Consider the following 14,620-nt stretch of genomic DNA (forward strand, 5'->3'; position numbering starts at 1 on the left):
TTTACTCTTTCGGATAGTAGAAAGACTAGGGGACACTCCATGAAGTTAGCATGGGGCACATTTAAAACTAATCGGAGAAAGTTCTTTTTTACTCAACGCACAATTAAACTCTGGAATTTGTTGCCAGAGAATGTGGTTCGTGCAGTTAGTATAGCTGTGTTTAAAAAAGGATTGGATAAGTTCTTGGAGGAGAAGTCCATTACCTGCTATTAAGTTCACTTAGAGAATAGCCACTGCCATTAGCAATGGTTACATGGAATAGACTTAGTTTTTGGGTACTTGCCAGGTTCTTATGGCCTGGATTGGCCACTGTTGGAAACAGGATGCTGGACTTGATGGACCCTTGGTCTGACCCAGTATGGCATTTTCTTATGTTCTTATGTTCTTATGTTCTTGACTTTGACCTTGCCTTCTCCCATCATATCATTGCAGAAAAGGCCAGACTCAAAAGTGGACTCCTCCCATGGCCCCTCTCCAGTAAATGGACCTGTGCTGTGTCTTTGGGGGTGGGGGATGCCATCTTATTGTTGCATGGGTTGCTGCTCGACGCCCTCTTTACCTCTGTGGTGATTCCCTCCGGGTCTGATAGACGGTAAGCAGCCACGGCGTCTTCTGGCTGTCTCCCTCCAGTGTCCCCGGACTGGCACAACGCTGCAGATCCGCCATGTGCCTGAAGCCTAGGGCGCGCGCGCGCTCCGAGTGAAGTACCAGCAAGGGCGCGAACCTCAGGGGCGTCCCCCTGAGATGACATCATCCACTTCCAATATTTAAAGGTCTCTGAATTACTAACAACTAGGGATGTGAATCATTTTTCTGACAATTGAAAATATCGTACGATATTTTCAAACTCGTCAGAAATTGGGGGCTTCCTGAAACTGATAGGAAAACCCCACAAAATTGTTCGTGGGGTTCTCTTATCGTTTTGGGGGAGGGGGGAAAAAATGGCACACAAAAACAACCCCTAAACCCACTCTGACCCTTTAAAACACATCCTTTAACATCCCCCACCCTCCCGACCCCCCAAAAACATTTTTTAAGTACCTGGTGGTCCAGTAGGGGTCCCGGGAGCGATCTCCCACTCTCGGGCCGTCGGCTGCCACTAATCAAAATGGTGCCAATGGCCCTTTGCCCTTACCATGTGACAGGGGCTATCGGTGCCATTGGCCGGTCCCTGTCACATGGTAGGAGCAATGGATGGCCTGCGCCATTTTTAAAGATGGCGCCGACGGCCCGAGAGTGGGAGATTGCTCCCGGAACCCCCACTGGACCACCAGGTACTTTTAAAAAGTTTGGGGGGGGGAAGCTAAAGGATGTGTTTTAAAGGGTCGGAGTGGGTTTTTTGTTTATCGGCTTGGGCGCAGCCAATAAAAAAAAATAAACGATCGGACCGCACGCAAAAAAATTCCCGATTCCGGTTCCAATTCACATCTCTACTAACAACTCGAGTTAGCAAGGAAAATGATTCATTCTGCCTATGCTACTCTGCCTCCTCGGACTTACCTCGCTCTCTCTTTGCTTTTCAGGTTACAGACAGGAACCGGTACTTGCTCCTCGAGGGCCCTCGTTCCTATTTGCTGATTCTCGTCAGAAGCCTGGAAGCCATCACTGTCTAAATCATTGTGAGTTACCATTGCTCTCTCAGAGCTTTCCCTGGAACCAGGTACTCGCTCCTCAAGGGCCTATCCTTTCCAGCTCCTGAGCTCCCTAAGACCAATATGTGAATGTTGTCATCTAAGTTCTGTTCATGAACTCTGCATACCCTGCCTACTCACTGCCTACAGTTTCTCAACAGCTCAGCCATCCAGGGATCGCTGTTCCAGTATCTGAGGGACTTCAGCCCTGCTGGGCACTTCAGCTCACTACTGCCACCTCTGTTGGTTTCAAGACCTGTTTAATAAAAGAACTAGTGTGTGTCTGTCTCCATACTCTAAGCCTAGCCTGTGGTCCCTCTCGGGATCTTTCCCCGGGGGCGTGGTCACCTGCCACCGGCCCAAGGATCCACCCACTACTATCTCCAGCAGTCTATACAACAGATTGCTACTCCGCCTACAGAATACATTAGATTGCTACTCCTGTCTAGTTGCTCCTCCCATCAACATAGCAGATTATGACACCGCCACTGGGACCGCAAGGCCCAATGACGGTTCTTCATGCAAAGGAGGGCAGAGGCGGACTAAGGGGGTCATGTGGACTGAGGCCGCCATGTGGCCCAGCAGGCAGAGCAGTAGACGGGCCGGCACCCTCTTGCTGTTGCGAACGAGGGCGGCCAGCGAGGAGAGGGCAACTGCCCGGTCCTTGGGCAGGAAAGCCTGTTTGTGCCGTGTCCAACCTGGCGCCTCTAAAGTCTAGCTGTGGAGATGGACATAGATGAGACTTGGGGAAGTTGATGACAAATCCCAACATCTGCAAGGTCTGAACAGTCAGGGCCAGTGTGTTCAAGGCCCTGGAGCGAGAGTCGCTCCGGATCAGCCAATCGTCCAGGTATGGAAAGACATGGACCGAGCAACGCCTGAGGTAGGCAGCCACCACCGCCAAGCATTTGGTGAAGACGTGTGGGGCTGATGCCAGCCCAAAGAGCAGCACTTTGTACTGAAAATGTGCCGTCCCCACCAGAAAGCGGAGGTACTTCGTGTGGTGGCGGACAATTGCTATATGGGCGTAAGTCTCCTAGTCGAGGGAGCAATGCCAGTCTCCTCTTTGAAGGAGCAGGATCACTGTGCCCAGAGAGACCATTTTGAATTTTTCTCTTACGAGAAACCTGTTTAACGCCCTGAGGTCGAGAATGGGGCACAAGCCGCCGTTCCTCTTCGGAATGAGGAAGTACCTCGAATAGAAGCAGAGGCTCCGCTGCCTGCGGGGGACCAGTTCTACTGCACCCGCTGCTAGAAGGGTAGAAAGCTCAGATTGAAGGATGACCTGATGGGCAGGCAAACTCCACGATGGACATGGGGGAGCAGTCTCTGAAGTTCAGGTGGTAACCCTGGCGGACAATGGAGAGGACCCAACAGTCCTAAGTGATCGCTTCCCAATTGCGGGCAAAGCAAAGGAGCCTGCCACCGACTGGGGGATCGACTGCCAGGGGAACCGGCATTTGGCTCGTGCCCACTTGCTGCCAGTCAAAAGCCTGTAGAACGAGCCTGCTGGGGGCCTGGTTGTATCCTCAAAACCCACAGCTGTCAGCCACGATCCCTGCGACTGGTCTGCTTTGGTGAAATTGAAGCAAGGCAGCAGATCATTGACTGAATTTGCCATCGAGTTCAAAACTCTTGTGGCAGAACTTCGCTGGGACCCCAAATGTCTCAAGACTCTCTTTTGCAGAGGCCTGGATACCTGTTTAAAGGACGAGCTGGCTGCTCGTGAAACACCTGACTCGCTGGATGAATTAATAGCCTTGGCCACTCGGATTGATCACCGGCTCCGGGACAAGGGGAAGGAACTCTGGCCTAAGGCGTTACCTGGGTTGAAACAGGCTAGTGCTATCTCTATACCTCGGATGGTTACAGTAGTCCCTGCTGCTGATACAGATGAACCTATGCAGCTTGGTCATGGTCGCTTGACCTCCAAAGAGAGAAGATTTTGGAAGAAGCACAGCCTTTGCATGTACTGTGGTCAGCCCGGCCGTAATGTCTCCACATGCTCCATTCGTCCAGAAAATGGACGGGCCTAAGTCCTGCAGGAGGACTGTTCTTAGGCCATACCGCGACATCTCCTCCGCTCTCTCTCCCAGTCTCTTTGACCTACGGACCGATCACGGTTCAGACTCCTGCCCTGGTGGACTCAGGGGCAGGAGGCAACTTCATTCTCAGACGTCTAGTGGAAGACCTGAGGAGTCCCCTCATCAAATTAGAAGATCCACTACTGTGTTACAATTTGAAGTGGGCTTTGGACGTTCCCCAACTTCGCCACTTCCACTGAAGATCTCAGTGAGGTCCCCAGCAGCTCATCCATCGCTGCTGATATCTATAACATACTCAGTGAATTTTCTTCCAAGACTCAAGATCTACCTGTCATGTATGCAGAAGATGACTTAGAATTCAAAGTCGAAGAAGTCCTGGATGTTTGTAAAAGAGGCAAGACTTCTGAATACCTTCTAAAATGGGAAGGTTTCGGCCCCAAAGAAAACTATTGGGAGCCTCAGACCAATATCCTGGATAAAGAGAAGCTTCGTCAGTTCCACTTCGCGCATCCTTCAAAACCTAAGCCTGGTACCCAAAGAAGAAATCGCCCTTTGAAGGGGGGTACTGTTGTGTCCTTCGGTTTCCGACGCCCTCTCTCCACCCTCCTTACCTCTTTGGCGCCTCCCTCTTCGACCGCGGAAAGATTGACTGCCACGGCGTCCTTCTGCCGAAGTCCTCCGGCGTTCCCAGACTGGCTAGACGCTGCAACCCACCATGTTTCTTGGAGGCCTAGGGGCACGCGCGCAGCGCAGCCCCGACTGAAGTACCGGTGATGGCGCGAACCTCAGGGGCATCCCCCTGAGATGACATCACCCGCGACGGATATATAAGGTCTTAGAATTTGCTAACAGATCAAGTTAGCAAGGGGTTACTCTACCTAAGCTACTCTGCCTCCTCAGACCTACCAGGGGTACCCGCTCCTCGGGGGCCTCGCTCTCTCCTTTGTTTTTCAGGTGACAGTCTGGAACCGGTACTCGCTCCTCGAGGGCCCTCGTTCCCAGACTTGCTCTGTATTTGCTTCTGCCTGGAAGTCATCACTGCCAACTACCTCAGTAAGTTACCATCACTCTCTCAGAGCTTTCCCTGGAACCAGGTACTCGCTCCTCGAGGGCCTATACATTCCAGCTCCTGGGCTTCTATGAGACATTGTGTGAGTGTTACCAGCAGGTTCGGTACATGTACTCTGCATACCCTGCCTACTCACTATATTTCAGTTTCTCTACAGCTCAGCCTCCAGGGATCGCTATTCCAGTATCTGAGGGACTACTGCCCAGCTGGGCATTCCAGCTCACTACTGCCACCTCTGGTGGTTCAGTATACTGTCTAATAAAAGAACTAGTGTGTGTCTATCTCCTAACTCTGAGCCTGACCGGTGGTCCCTCTCGGGATCTTCCCCTGGGGGCGTGGTCATCTGCCACTGGTCCAAGGATCCACCCACAACTCTCCTAAATAACAACAGATTGCTAACTCCTATCTGATTGATACTCCCAACAGATAGCAGCTCCCTAACAGATTGCTAACTCCCAACACAGGTTCTCGCCTGTACAGGGGAGATCTGCGAGCCTGTCTTGAACCTCTGGTCGTAGTTCTGAGGCTCAGAGCCAAGTCAACCGTCTGGCACCGACACCCTCGGTGGCCAGGCAGGTTGTGGTCTCGAACACGTCACCGGTAGGCCTCACCTTGTGTCTACCCGCCTCAAGGCCCAGAATGGCAATGGCTGCAAGAGATTCCTGCTGTTGCTGGGGAAGGCGCTCCGCAAAGTCTTGGACCTGTTTCCACAGATTATGGTTGTATTGGGTCATGTATAGCTGGTAGGCCAAAATGCGGACCACCAGCATGGCCCCCTGGAACATTTTCCTTTCCTTCGAGCTCCCTGTGTTCACGCCCCGGAGGGGCAGAAGCATGTGTCCAGGAGCATCTAGCCTTCTTAAGCGTGGACTCCACAACCGCCGACTGGTGGGGGAGGTGCCGCCGTTCAAAGCCCATGGCCTGTTGCATCAGATAGGTAGCATCAGCCTTCTTGTTTACCAGGGACACAGACACCAGGTGTTCCCACATACGGAGGAGGAGCTCCTTAAAGATGTTGTGGACCGGCACCGCCACGATTTTCTTGGGAGCATTGATGAATTGGAGGACATCCAGCATCTTGTGACAGGTATCCTCCTCCGACAGGAGTTGGAAGGAGATGGCCTCTGCCATTGTCCTTACAAAGCTGGCAAACAACAGTCTTCAGGAGGAGACCGATGCCATTCTCCAGCGGGGAAGGCTCCAAGAAGGGGTCGTCAGAGAACTCAGAGGATGAGTCCGAAGAGTCATTGCCCCACGGGTCCTCCTCACTGGGGCCTGGATGCTTAGGACGGGGACGTGAGGAGCAGCAGGCCTGGGCCCCAAGGGCACCAGAGGCCGCAGGGGCACTGACAGCATCAATGGAACCCCCGGGAGGACCTGGGAATCGGGATCGCTCCAGTGGACAGCGTCGGTGGCCAAGGAGGCATCGAAAGCCTCTCTGGCACTGGTTGTGTCGGTAGGGCGCCAAGAAGGATGTCCAGATGCTCCAGCAGGGGTGCCAGCATCGATGGCAAAGACTTGGGCACTATTATGGGTGCCGGTGGTGCTGGCAGCTCAACGCTCTGCAGCGCTTTGAGCACCACCGATTGCACCCTGTGGTCCAGCTCCTCCTGAAAGTCCTGGGTGGTTAGAACTGATGGAGGGAGACGAGGTAGGGCACGGCACCCTGCACCGTTGCCTTGGGCTACTGGGGGCACCTTAGGATGGGGCCTCCAGTGGCTGGTGCCACTTTGATGGCAGCTCGGCAGCCACCGATGCCACTCCAGAACTGGAACTATGACAAGACAGTGACCGGTGTTGATGCTTCCTGGATTTCCGGCGCTCAGCCCGGTCTTTCCCCAGTGCCCAGCCCAGTCTTTCCCAGGCACCAAGGATGACGAGGACCCCAAGCTTAGTGGGAGGGGAGAGACCACCAAGGATCGATCTCCCTCTCCCCGATCCTTAGGGGTACTGGATAGTGAGACCGCTGGGGGAAGAGATGGATATGGCTTCCCGCAGTCCTTGAGCGTCGAGGATACTGAAGCCGAAGTGGAAGGTTTAGAAGACCCGAAGAGCTTCTCCATTTTATCCAGGCACGCTCGACACCCTTTGGGGGTCATTTGGTCACACAAACAACACCCTCAGACGTCGTGTGAGGCACCCAAGCAGAGTATACATACCTCATGCAGATCCATGATGACATGGTCCGCGGGCACTGGGGGCACCATCGAAAACCTGATGACGCCATCGAAAAAAAGAGGCCGATGCACAGTCAATGACCGATGGGCACCACGGTGCAGAAGTCAGGAATCGACCGTGAAGAACGAAAGGCAAAAAAAAAGGGTACCTACCGAATGGAGGAACCGAACGCAAAGGGGGATCCGATGCAGAAAACCCCCAGAAAAAGTTGAAAACAATTTCAAGGAGTTGGAGCTCCACCACCGCAAGGCTACTGAACCGTGGAAAAGAAGAGACTGAAGTGGGACCTCATGTGGACGCGTGAATAGCAGCAGGCTGGGCATGCTCAGTCTGCCAGTTTTCTGTGCCGGGCTTCATCAGATGATGTCACCCACATGTGAGGCCTACCATCCTGCTTGTCCTAGGAGAAAAAGAGTATGATGTAGCCTGAAGTATTATGAACAGGATCAAAATCATGGGTTAAAATCTTCTAAGCATAAATGAAGAGCATGATCTGGGTTGATTGTATCTGTTGATATTAAGGTGGCCAAACAGGTGGCTAAAGCAACAGCAAAAGCCAGCAAGATGCTGGCTACATAGGGAGAGTTGAAAAAGGGATGTGATATTTCCCTTGGTGAGACCTAAGTTGGAGTACTGTGAACAATTCTGGAAACCGCACCTTCAAAAACATATAAACCAGTTGGAGTCAATCCAGAGGATGGCTGCTATAAATCTCAATGGTCTTCATTTTACAGCATTGGGTACAGACTTAATCTAAATATATGTACCCTAGAGGAAAGGGAGATGGGAAGATATGATATCTATATAAATAAAAATGTAAAATAGTTTGGACGTAATCGATAATCTCAGAAACTACTGCACCAATTGCTTTCAAATTTGGACACAACCTTGCTTTCACTTTCGGCAAGGTTCTTCTCTATCTAGATTGCATAGATGTCACACAGTTACAGAGAAAAACATGTTTTTACATGTGTGTGGGGAAAACAGCGACATCTGATGGACAGACATGCAATACACACTATCTACCTTGGGAAATTAAGCTGCTGTACTGTGCATGCGCAGGCGGGAGCGCACGTCAGGCACAGCGGGACCAACATGGCACTGGGAGGAGCAGCAGCGGTGTACGTCGGGCACAGCGGGACCAACATGGCGCTGGGAGGAGCAGTAGCGGCGGCGATATCGGGCGTGGTGGTGTCGGCCGGCCAAACTTCGACACCTGGGAGGAACTGCGGTGGCAATCTGGTACGGCTCACGTGCACGACAGGGAGGGATCCTCGCTGACCTCGCGTCTTCGGGAGCAGGCCGCGCAGAACCGCACAAGAGGGAGAGGGACGGGGGGGGGATCAGCTGGGAGGGCATTGCGAGCGGGAGGGGATCTGAGTCAGGGAAGGAGATTCAGAGAGGGTTTGCTGTCACTGACGAAAGGGTAGGGAGTAGGCGGGGAGAGGTGATAATGAGGGGAAAGAGAATGAAGGGGCCGGTGAGTGTCAGGGGAGAGACACAGAGGGGAGAGGTGAGTGTGAGGGGTGAGAGTTGGAGTGGGGAGAGGGGAGTGAAGGGGGGGTTAGTGACCAAAGGGGGAGGGGTGAGTGTGAGGGGAGAGAGCTGGAGTGGGGACAGGGGAGGAAAGGGGAGGGGGTGAGTGACCAAGGGGGAGGAGGATGAGTGACTGAGGTATATGAGCAAGGGGAAGGGGGAGGGGGGGAAAAAACCTGACTCTGCCACTGCAACGCGTGGCGGGCCATCATGACACAGAGGGGAGAGGTGAGTGTGAGGGGTGAGAGTTGGAGTGGGGACACGGGAGTGAAGGGGGGTTGGTAACCAAAGTGGGAGAGAGTTGGAGTGGGGACAGGGGAGGAAAGGGGGGGTGAGTGACCAAGGGGGAGGACGATGTGTGACTGAGGTATATGAGCAAGGGGAAAGGGGAGGGGGGAAAAGAACCTGACTCTGCCACTGCAACGCGTGGCCGGGTACCGCTAGTAGAGACATAAATATATCCAAATTTTCCATGCACAGGAGGCAAATCTCTTTCAGTGGAAAGGAGACTCTAGAATGAAAGGTCATTTGATGAAGATGAAAAGAGGAAGACTCAGGAGTAATCTAAGGAAATGTTAATTTACAGAGAGAGTAGTGGATATGGGACAGCCTCCCCTTGGAGGTGGCAAAGACAAGAAAAGTATCTGAATTCAAGAAAGCATGGGATAAACACAGGAGAACTCTGATGGAGTGGTAGGAATTGTAAAGCTGAATTAGTTGTGTAGATGGGCCAACTAGATAGGCCATATGATCTATTTCTGCCATCATGTTTCTATGTTTCTATTTGTAAAGTGTGATATGATAATGAAATGCATGCATTAGACAGAGAACTGGACTCAGATTTAGACGCAGAATACCAGATTTTGAGTTATCCTAGAGCAGTACAAGGTCTTCTGTCTGAAGGGTATAGATGCCCTGATTTTGGTCAGGGCAGTATGTCCAATGCTTGTAGGCAGTTTCTGTACTCTGACGAGTAAAAAGGCTATGTACTTATGAGTAATCTACGAGTGACTTCACCACAGGTGGCGGCACATGGCACACTGACAACATACCACAGCTACTAAGAAACAGTCTAACCACACTTCACCAGGTTCTCACTAATCTCAAGGACATTCCTCAACCCCCATCTTTTCAGCAGTCAGGTATAGCTGCCATGTGAAATGACTCACACCCAGAACTCTTAAACACCAGTGAAAGCAACTGGTCAATAGTACTTTCTTGCTCTTGTTGTTTTGCTTGCTATAAGTCTGTTTACCTTGACCTCCGCTGTCTCCTTTTGTTGCAGTCACTTTATTTAGTAGAGTGTGTAAGAAATCACTTTCTGCTATCACCCTAGGAGAAGAAAAGCAGAGAAAAATATTACAAAATAGCTGTTCCAGAGTAGCATGAGAATTTAATATTAAATGAAAGATTTTGACAGTTTTAAAATTTGACAAGCTATAAATTCTGTCATTTGATGTTCCTGGTGCTTCCACTCAGGCAGTGATCATGTGCACTGTTTAAAGGAGAACTGCCTTCCATTCAAGCTATAATCACATGCGCTATAAAAGGTAAGAGCCACAGAATTACATTACACTTTATATTAAACTTTCTAGGTTGATTAAAATATAATAACACAAATAATGAAAAGTAGCTACAAAAATATAAGTCAAACAAGACATTCAAACATTCAACAAACCGATACAGGAAAGACTAAACACAGCAGGAGTCATATTAGGGTGGAGACTGAACCTCCCCCCTTCCAACAAATCAAGTTCTGCTACTAATGACAATGCATGTATTTTAAACAATACAGAATCCAAACAAGACAGGGATCCAAAGGACAGTACAAAGTCCTCAACAATAGTCCTCTGTGATGACAGCAAGTCATCTCAGAGGATGTAATCGTATGATAAGTATACTAAATTGGAGGAGGGATGGCAAAGAAACAGATGGAATCATAACACACCCGAAGAAGACCAGGCCCCGAGGAGGCGAGCTTAGAGGAGGGGGAACTGTTACAGGCGGGTCTGCTGTCTCTGGGCCTTCTCTTCAGCGCAGCAAAGGGTGCTCCCCACCGCCATTGTGCAACCAGCCGCATCATCCTAGGCGCGCGTGGCTCCTCCCCTGGTTTGATAGCCTACACTCCCCCAGTTATCCCAGACCTTTAACCCCTTCAGAAAATGGCTCGATTCTTTTACATATCATCCATAGCATTAGGAAAATTCCGCTGCAATGGACCTCGGCGTGCACCGGGGCAAGGAAGTATTTATGCATACATCTCTTGGCCAGGCCCCAAAATGCCCATGACCCGCTCCTTTTTGAAAACCTTTTAGATGTACACACTGCAGGTTTTACATGCATATCTGGGCACTTTTTAAAATGCGGTCAGAGCGCGTGAGCCCAACTTCTTCATGCATCCCCTAAATAACGTGTGCACTGGGCTTTTAAAATTCACCTTTAAGTGCCTACAAAAAACCACAATTCAAGGCTTCAAAAAGTCCAGAAGTGTTCTCAGACTCCAATATAATTTGTATCTACAAAACTAAGTTAAATAATTAATTTAAAGTACTGGGAGGTGGAGGTGAGCACCAGCGTTTAACTGGACGAGGTTTCACTGGGGTGAGGATCCCATCCTGGCCCAGAACAGGGGAAGTGACGTCAGCGAGGACGATTGGACTGGGGCCTACAAAATCGGCCTCACATCGGCGCATCGAGCCGCCGGCACGTCGCCCAAGCCGCATGCGCCTAAGGGGCACACGCGGCTTTGTTTGGAAAAGTTACAATTTTGGGAATTAAATGAACACCTCCACCTCTGGTAAGTTGTTATTCATTTATTGTAATAATTTCCTTACTCCCTAACCTTTCAGCATAAGACGATCCAAAAGATTTAAAAGCCTATATATAGTAACATATATTGGAACGCCTGTTTCCTAAAAGACTTGTATTAAAATGCCTCATAGTGTTAGGAAACGCAGGGCAAAAGAGAAGGCTAGCCCTGGAGTCTCTCTTACACCCGAAGTATCCGGTCCAATGGATACCCATATTGTTAGAGGACGAACAGTATCGGGAGTGCAGTCGCTGAAGCAGGGAGCCTGGGATGCAACTCAGGCTCCGGTGCCTGACTCGGATATCTCGCTTTCTCCGATAATGAGAGAAGCGCCGGCCAACCCTGCTACACTTAGGAACCCGGAGGTGGAACTGGCCTCACTGCATGCCGATGTTACTGGCAGTGATCAGGCAGGGAATCCTAGCCTGGGTGGAAGTAGTTAAGACGTCGGGAAAACACACTCCGACAAGTTGGAAAGCAGTCCAGCCAGGGGAGAACAAGGAGGGACTATTGGACAGAACTCTTCGACCCCTGTTGATATATGTTTAACATATACATTACAGAGGCCAGTAGAAATAACTATGGAATCTCTGTGGGCAGCAATAGAAGGCTTGAGTAATTTGATAGCAAATACAATTCTTCCTATAAATGAAGTGATAGAGAATACTGTTAAAAGTGTTCTATTACAGAATGCAGAAATGAAATCCTCAGTAAATGTTAATAAAATATCTCAAGAGTCTCTTATGAAAGATAATGTAAAAATGTTAAATAAGTTAGAGATTACGGAAAATATTTTAAAGGCTAGGAATTTGAGATTTGTCAACTTTCCCAGACTTTCATATATATCTCCAAAAGAGATGTTTAGAAAGTATTTGATAGAGATTTTAAAAGTACCTGAAGAAAGTCTACCACCAGTGGTGAGAATTTTTTATTTGCCACAAAGAAAAAAAGATGTAGAAGAGTTAAGAGAAGCCCAAAAACTGAAAGTAAATGCCAGATCTAAATGTAACAGAGATTGTGGAGATGTCAGATTCTAGTAAAGCTGAAAAAAGTACTTTAATTGTAACATTTGCATTAGAGATGGACAGAGAATGGATATTCAAATTGTATTTCAAATATCGCTACACAGTTTTTTAAATTTGCAGGGTGAGAATATTTCCTGATGTGTCTAGAATGACACAAAGAAGAGAAAACAATTTTTGCTTTTGAGAACACAGGCCTTAAGAATTGGGGCTGCTTTTTATTGAAATTCCCCTGCAAATGTCAACTTAAATATAAAGGGTCAACATACCTTTTTTTCTTACCAAATCAACTAACCCAGTTTCTTTCTGTTAAAACTATATTATAGGATATTGAAGAGCTCAATGTTCAAGTTCACCCATGCCCCCATTAGTCTGTGAATATCTCATCAGGAAATATTCCTTCTCACAGTATATAGGCTATATATCTTTCCTTAAAAGATTTAGTTTAAGTTGAATTAGTAGAAATTTGTGTGATGGATCTTCTTTTTGAAATATGAAGGATCTTTAAAGAAGTATGGTAAATGTTAAAAGTTTGATTTCAAGGTTGATGTTAAAATTGTCTTTTTTCTTATCTAAGCTTCAATATTCTAATGTCAAGAATATTGTCTTGATATGTAATTTAAAAAATCATAATAAAATAAAATATTAAAAAAAAAAAAAGTACTAGGATTGAGCACACAAAAACATTTCCTTTTGGTTTGGTTTTTTTGTTTCAATTTTTCATGTTAGGATTTTTTTTTTGTTTTAAAAACTGAAAGAAATAGAAAAAGAATGGAGCTGGCTGGCCTTGAGGCCAATGCTATTCTGTTGCATGGCCATACACTGTACATCCATAGAAAAAACGGATGCAGGCCTCAGGGCTCTGAGTGCTGGGCCATTTTGCTCTACAGCCGAATTCTGTGTAGAATACAGCCATAAAACAAAATGACGCAGATCTATATTTTGCATTCGGGTCCTGGAGGGCCAGGAACTCCCCCCTTACTATGACCCCTGCTAATGATGTTGTTCTAAACTGGAGTTTCAGGAGAAACTAAATTGCATATCCCACAGGCAGGCAACTTGCACGCAAGATGGCCTCTGGCTCCTCTGCCCCACCCAAAATAGCTGCCTATTTCTTGCTATACACAAGATGGCTACTAAAGCCTAGCAGCCACTTGGTCCCCAGCCACACAGATGGCCACTTCTACTTGATCGATCTGAAATACTCCCACCCTTCTTTTTTTTTTTTTTGCTCACCACCACCCATATTACAGCCGTGCGACTCCTTTAATGCCATGTGGCTGCCCCAGAATCAAGTATGCAAAGAAAACCCAGCCAACCAGACTGCCATTCACAGCCCCGCATGATGGACCACAAGGATTCAGCAGGACTGCTGCCTCAAGCAGGAACAGCTCCAGACGGCAAGGCCCTGACAGCACCTGGTGGAGGTGAGATGTAGATACATGACAGTAGGGAGAAATTCTATGGCAGCCTGGGCATGCCAAAAGGGATGTCCCCAAATATGGCTCCCCTTTAAAAAGAGCGGGATCTGTCACACCAACTCGAATCCCACCCACTCTTCCCCCCTTACTTACCATTTTCTCCTCCCCTTCTACCTTACCTAAGCTCCTAGTCCCTCAGCAACCCCACCTCCTATCCCGCTGTGCTGAGTTCTGACTGCAAACACTATGAATTTTACCCAAGGGGGCTTCTGCCTGCAGGACTATACCTTGGGAGCTTACCCAGATATACACAATTACTGGGATTATACCTATGGACTTGAACCCAGGAGCTTATTCCCTACACAAATACCCATGTGCACACTCTGATTCATTACATCACGGCTCCAGGTCTTTCTGATAGATTTATTTAAGCAATAAGAGGACAGAACAGAGAATAAATAAAATCTGATAATGCAGATGAGTTAATTGCAGATAATAATTACTAAAGAGAATGCCTAATTATAAGTGGTGAAAACAAAAATGGTGAAAGATTTCAAAGGAGCATGGGATAAACACTGTGGATCCCTAAAGGCTAGAGGATGGAAATGAGGAAAAGAGCACATGGGATTAACTTGCTGGGTGGCTGTTACTACCCTTAACCAATAAGTCTTTCATGCTGTTGATGCAACTCTATCATTTCTCTCTGCTTCAACAGCAGGGGAAAAGATGAAAAGGGGAATTAGATTCAGACAGCAAACAAGGACAGTGAATTTTGTGGTTCGTGAAAACAATTAACCGTAGGGGTAACTGCTGATGTGGCTGTTACTACGCTTATCCAAAAAGCTGAAACTCTTGATGCAACTCCAGCATTGCTCTCTACATATATATATATACCGTATATACAGCAAA

General features: G+C 48.5%; 1 protein-coding gene across 1 annotated transcript in view; it reads right to left on the bottom strand.

The window, feature by feature from the left end:
* The window catches only part of LOC115079628 (dedicator of cytokinesis protein 2-like), a 991,955-nt gene that overhangs the window by 673,633 nt on the left and 303,702 nt on the right, over positions 1–14,620 (bottom strand). The window contains 1 exon segment of the mRNA XM_029583335.1: positions 9,715–9,791. Coding sequence (XP_029439195.1) covers positions 9,715–9,791 — 77 coding nt within the window.

The sequence above is a fragment of the Rhinatrema bivittatum genome, chromosome 18 (assembly GCF_901001135.1).
Source record: "Rhinatrema bivittatum chromosome 18, aRhiBiv1.1, whole genome shotgun sequence".
Classification (NCBI taxonomy): Eukaryota; Metazoa; Chordata; class Amphibia; order Gymnophiona; family Rhinatrematidae; genus Rhinatrema; species Rhinatrema bivittatum.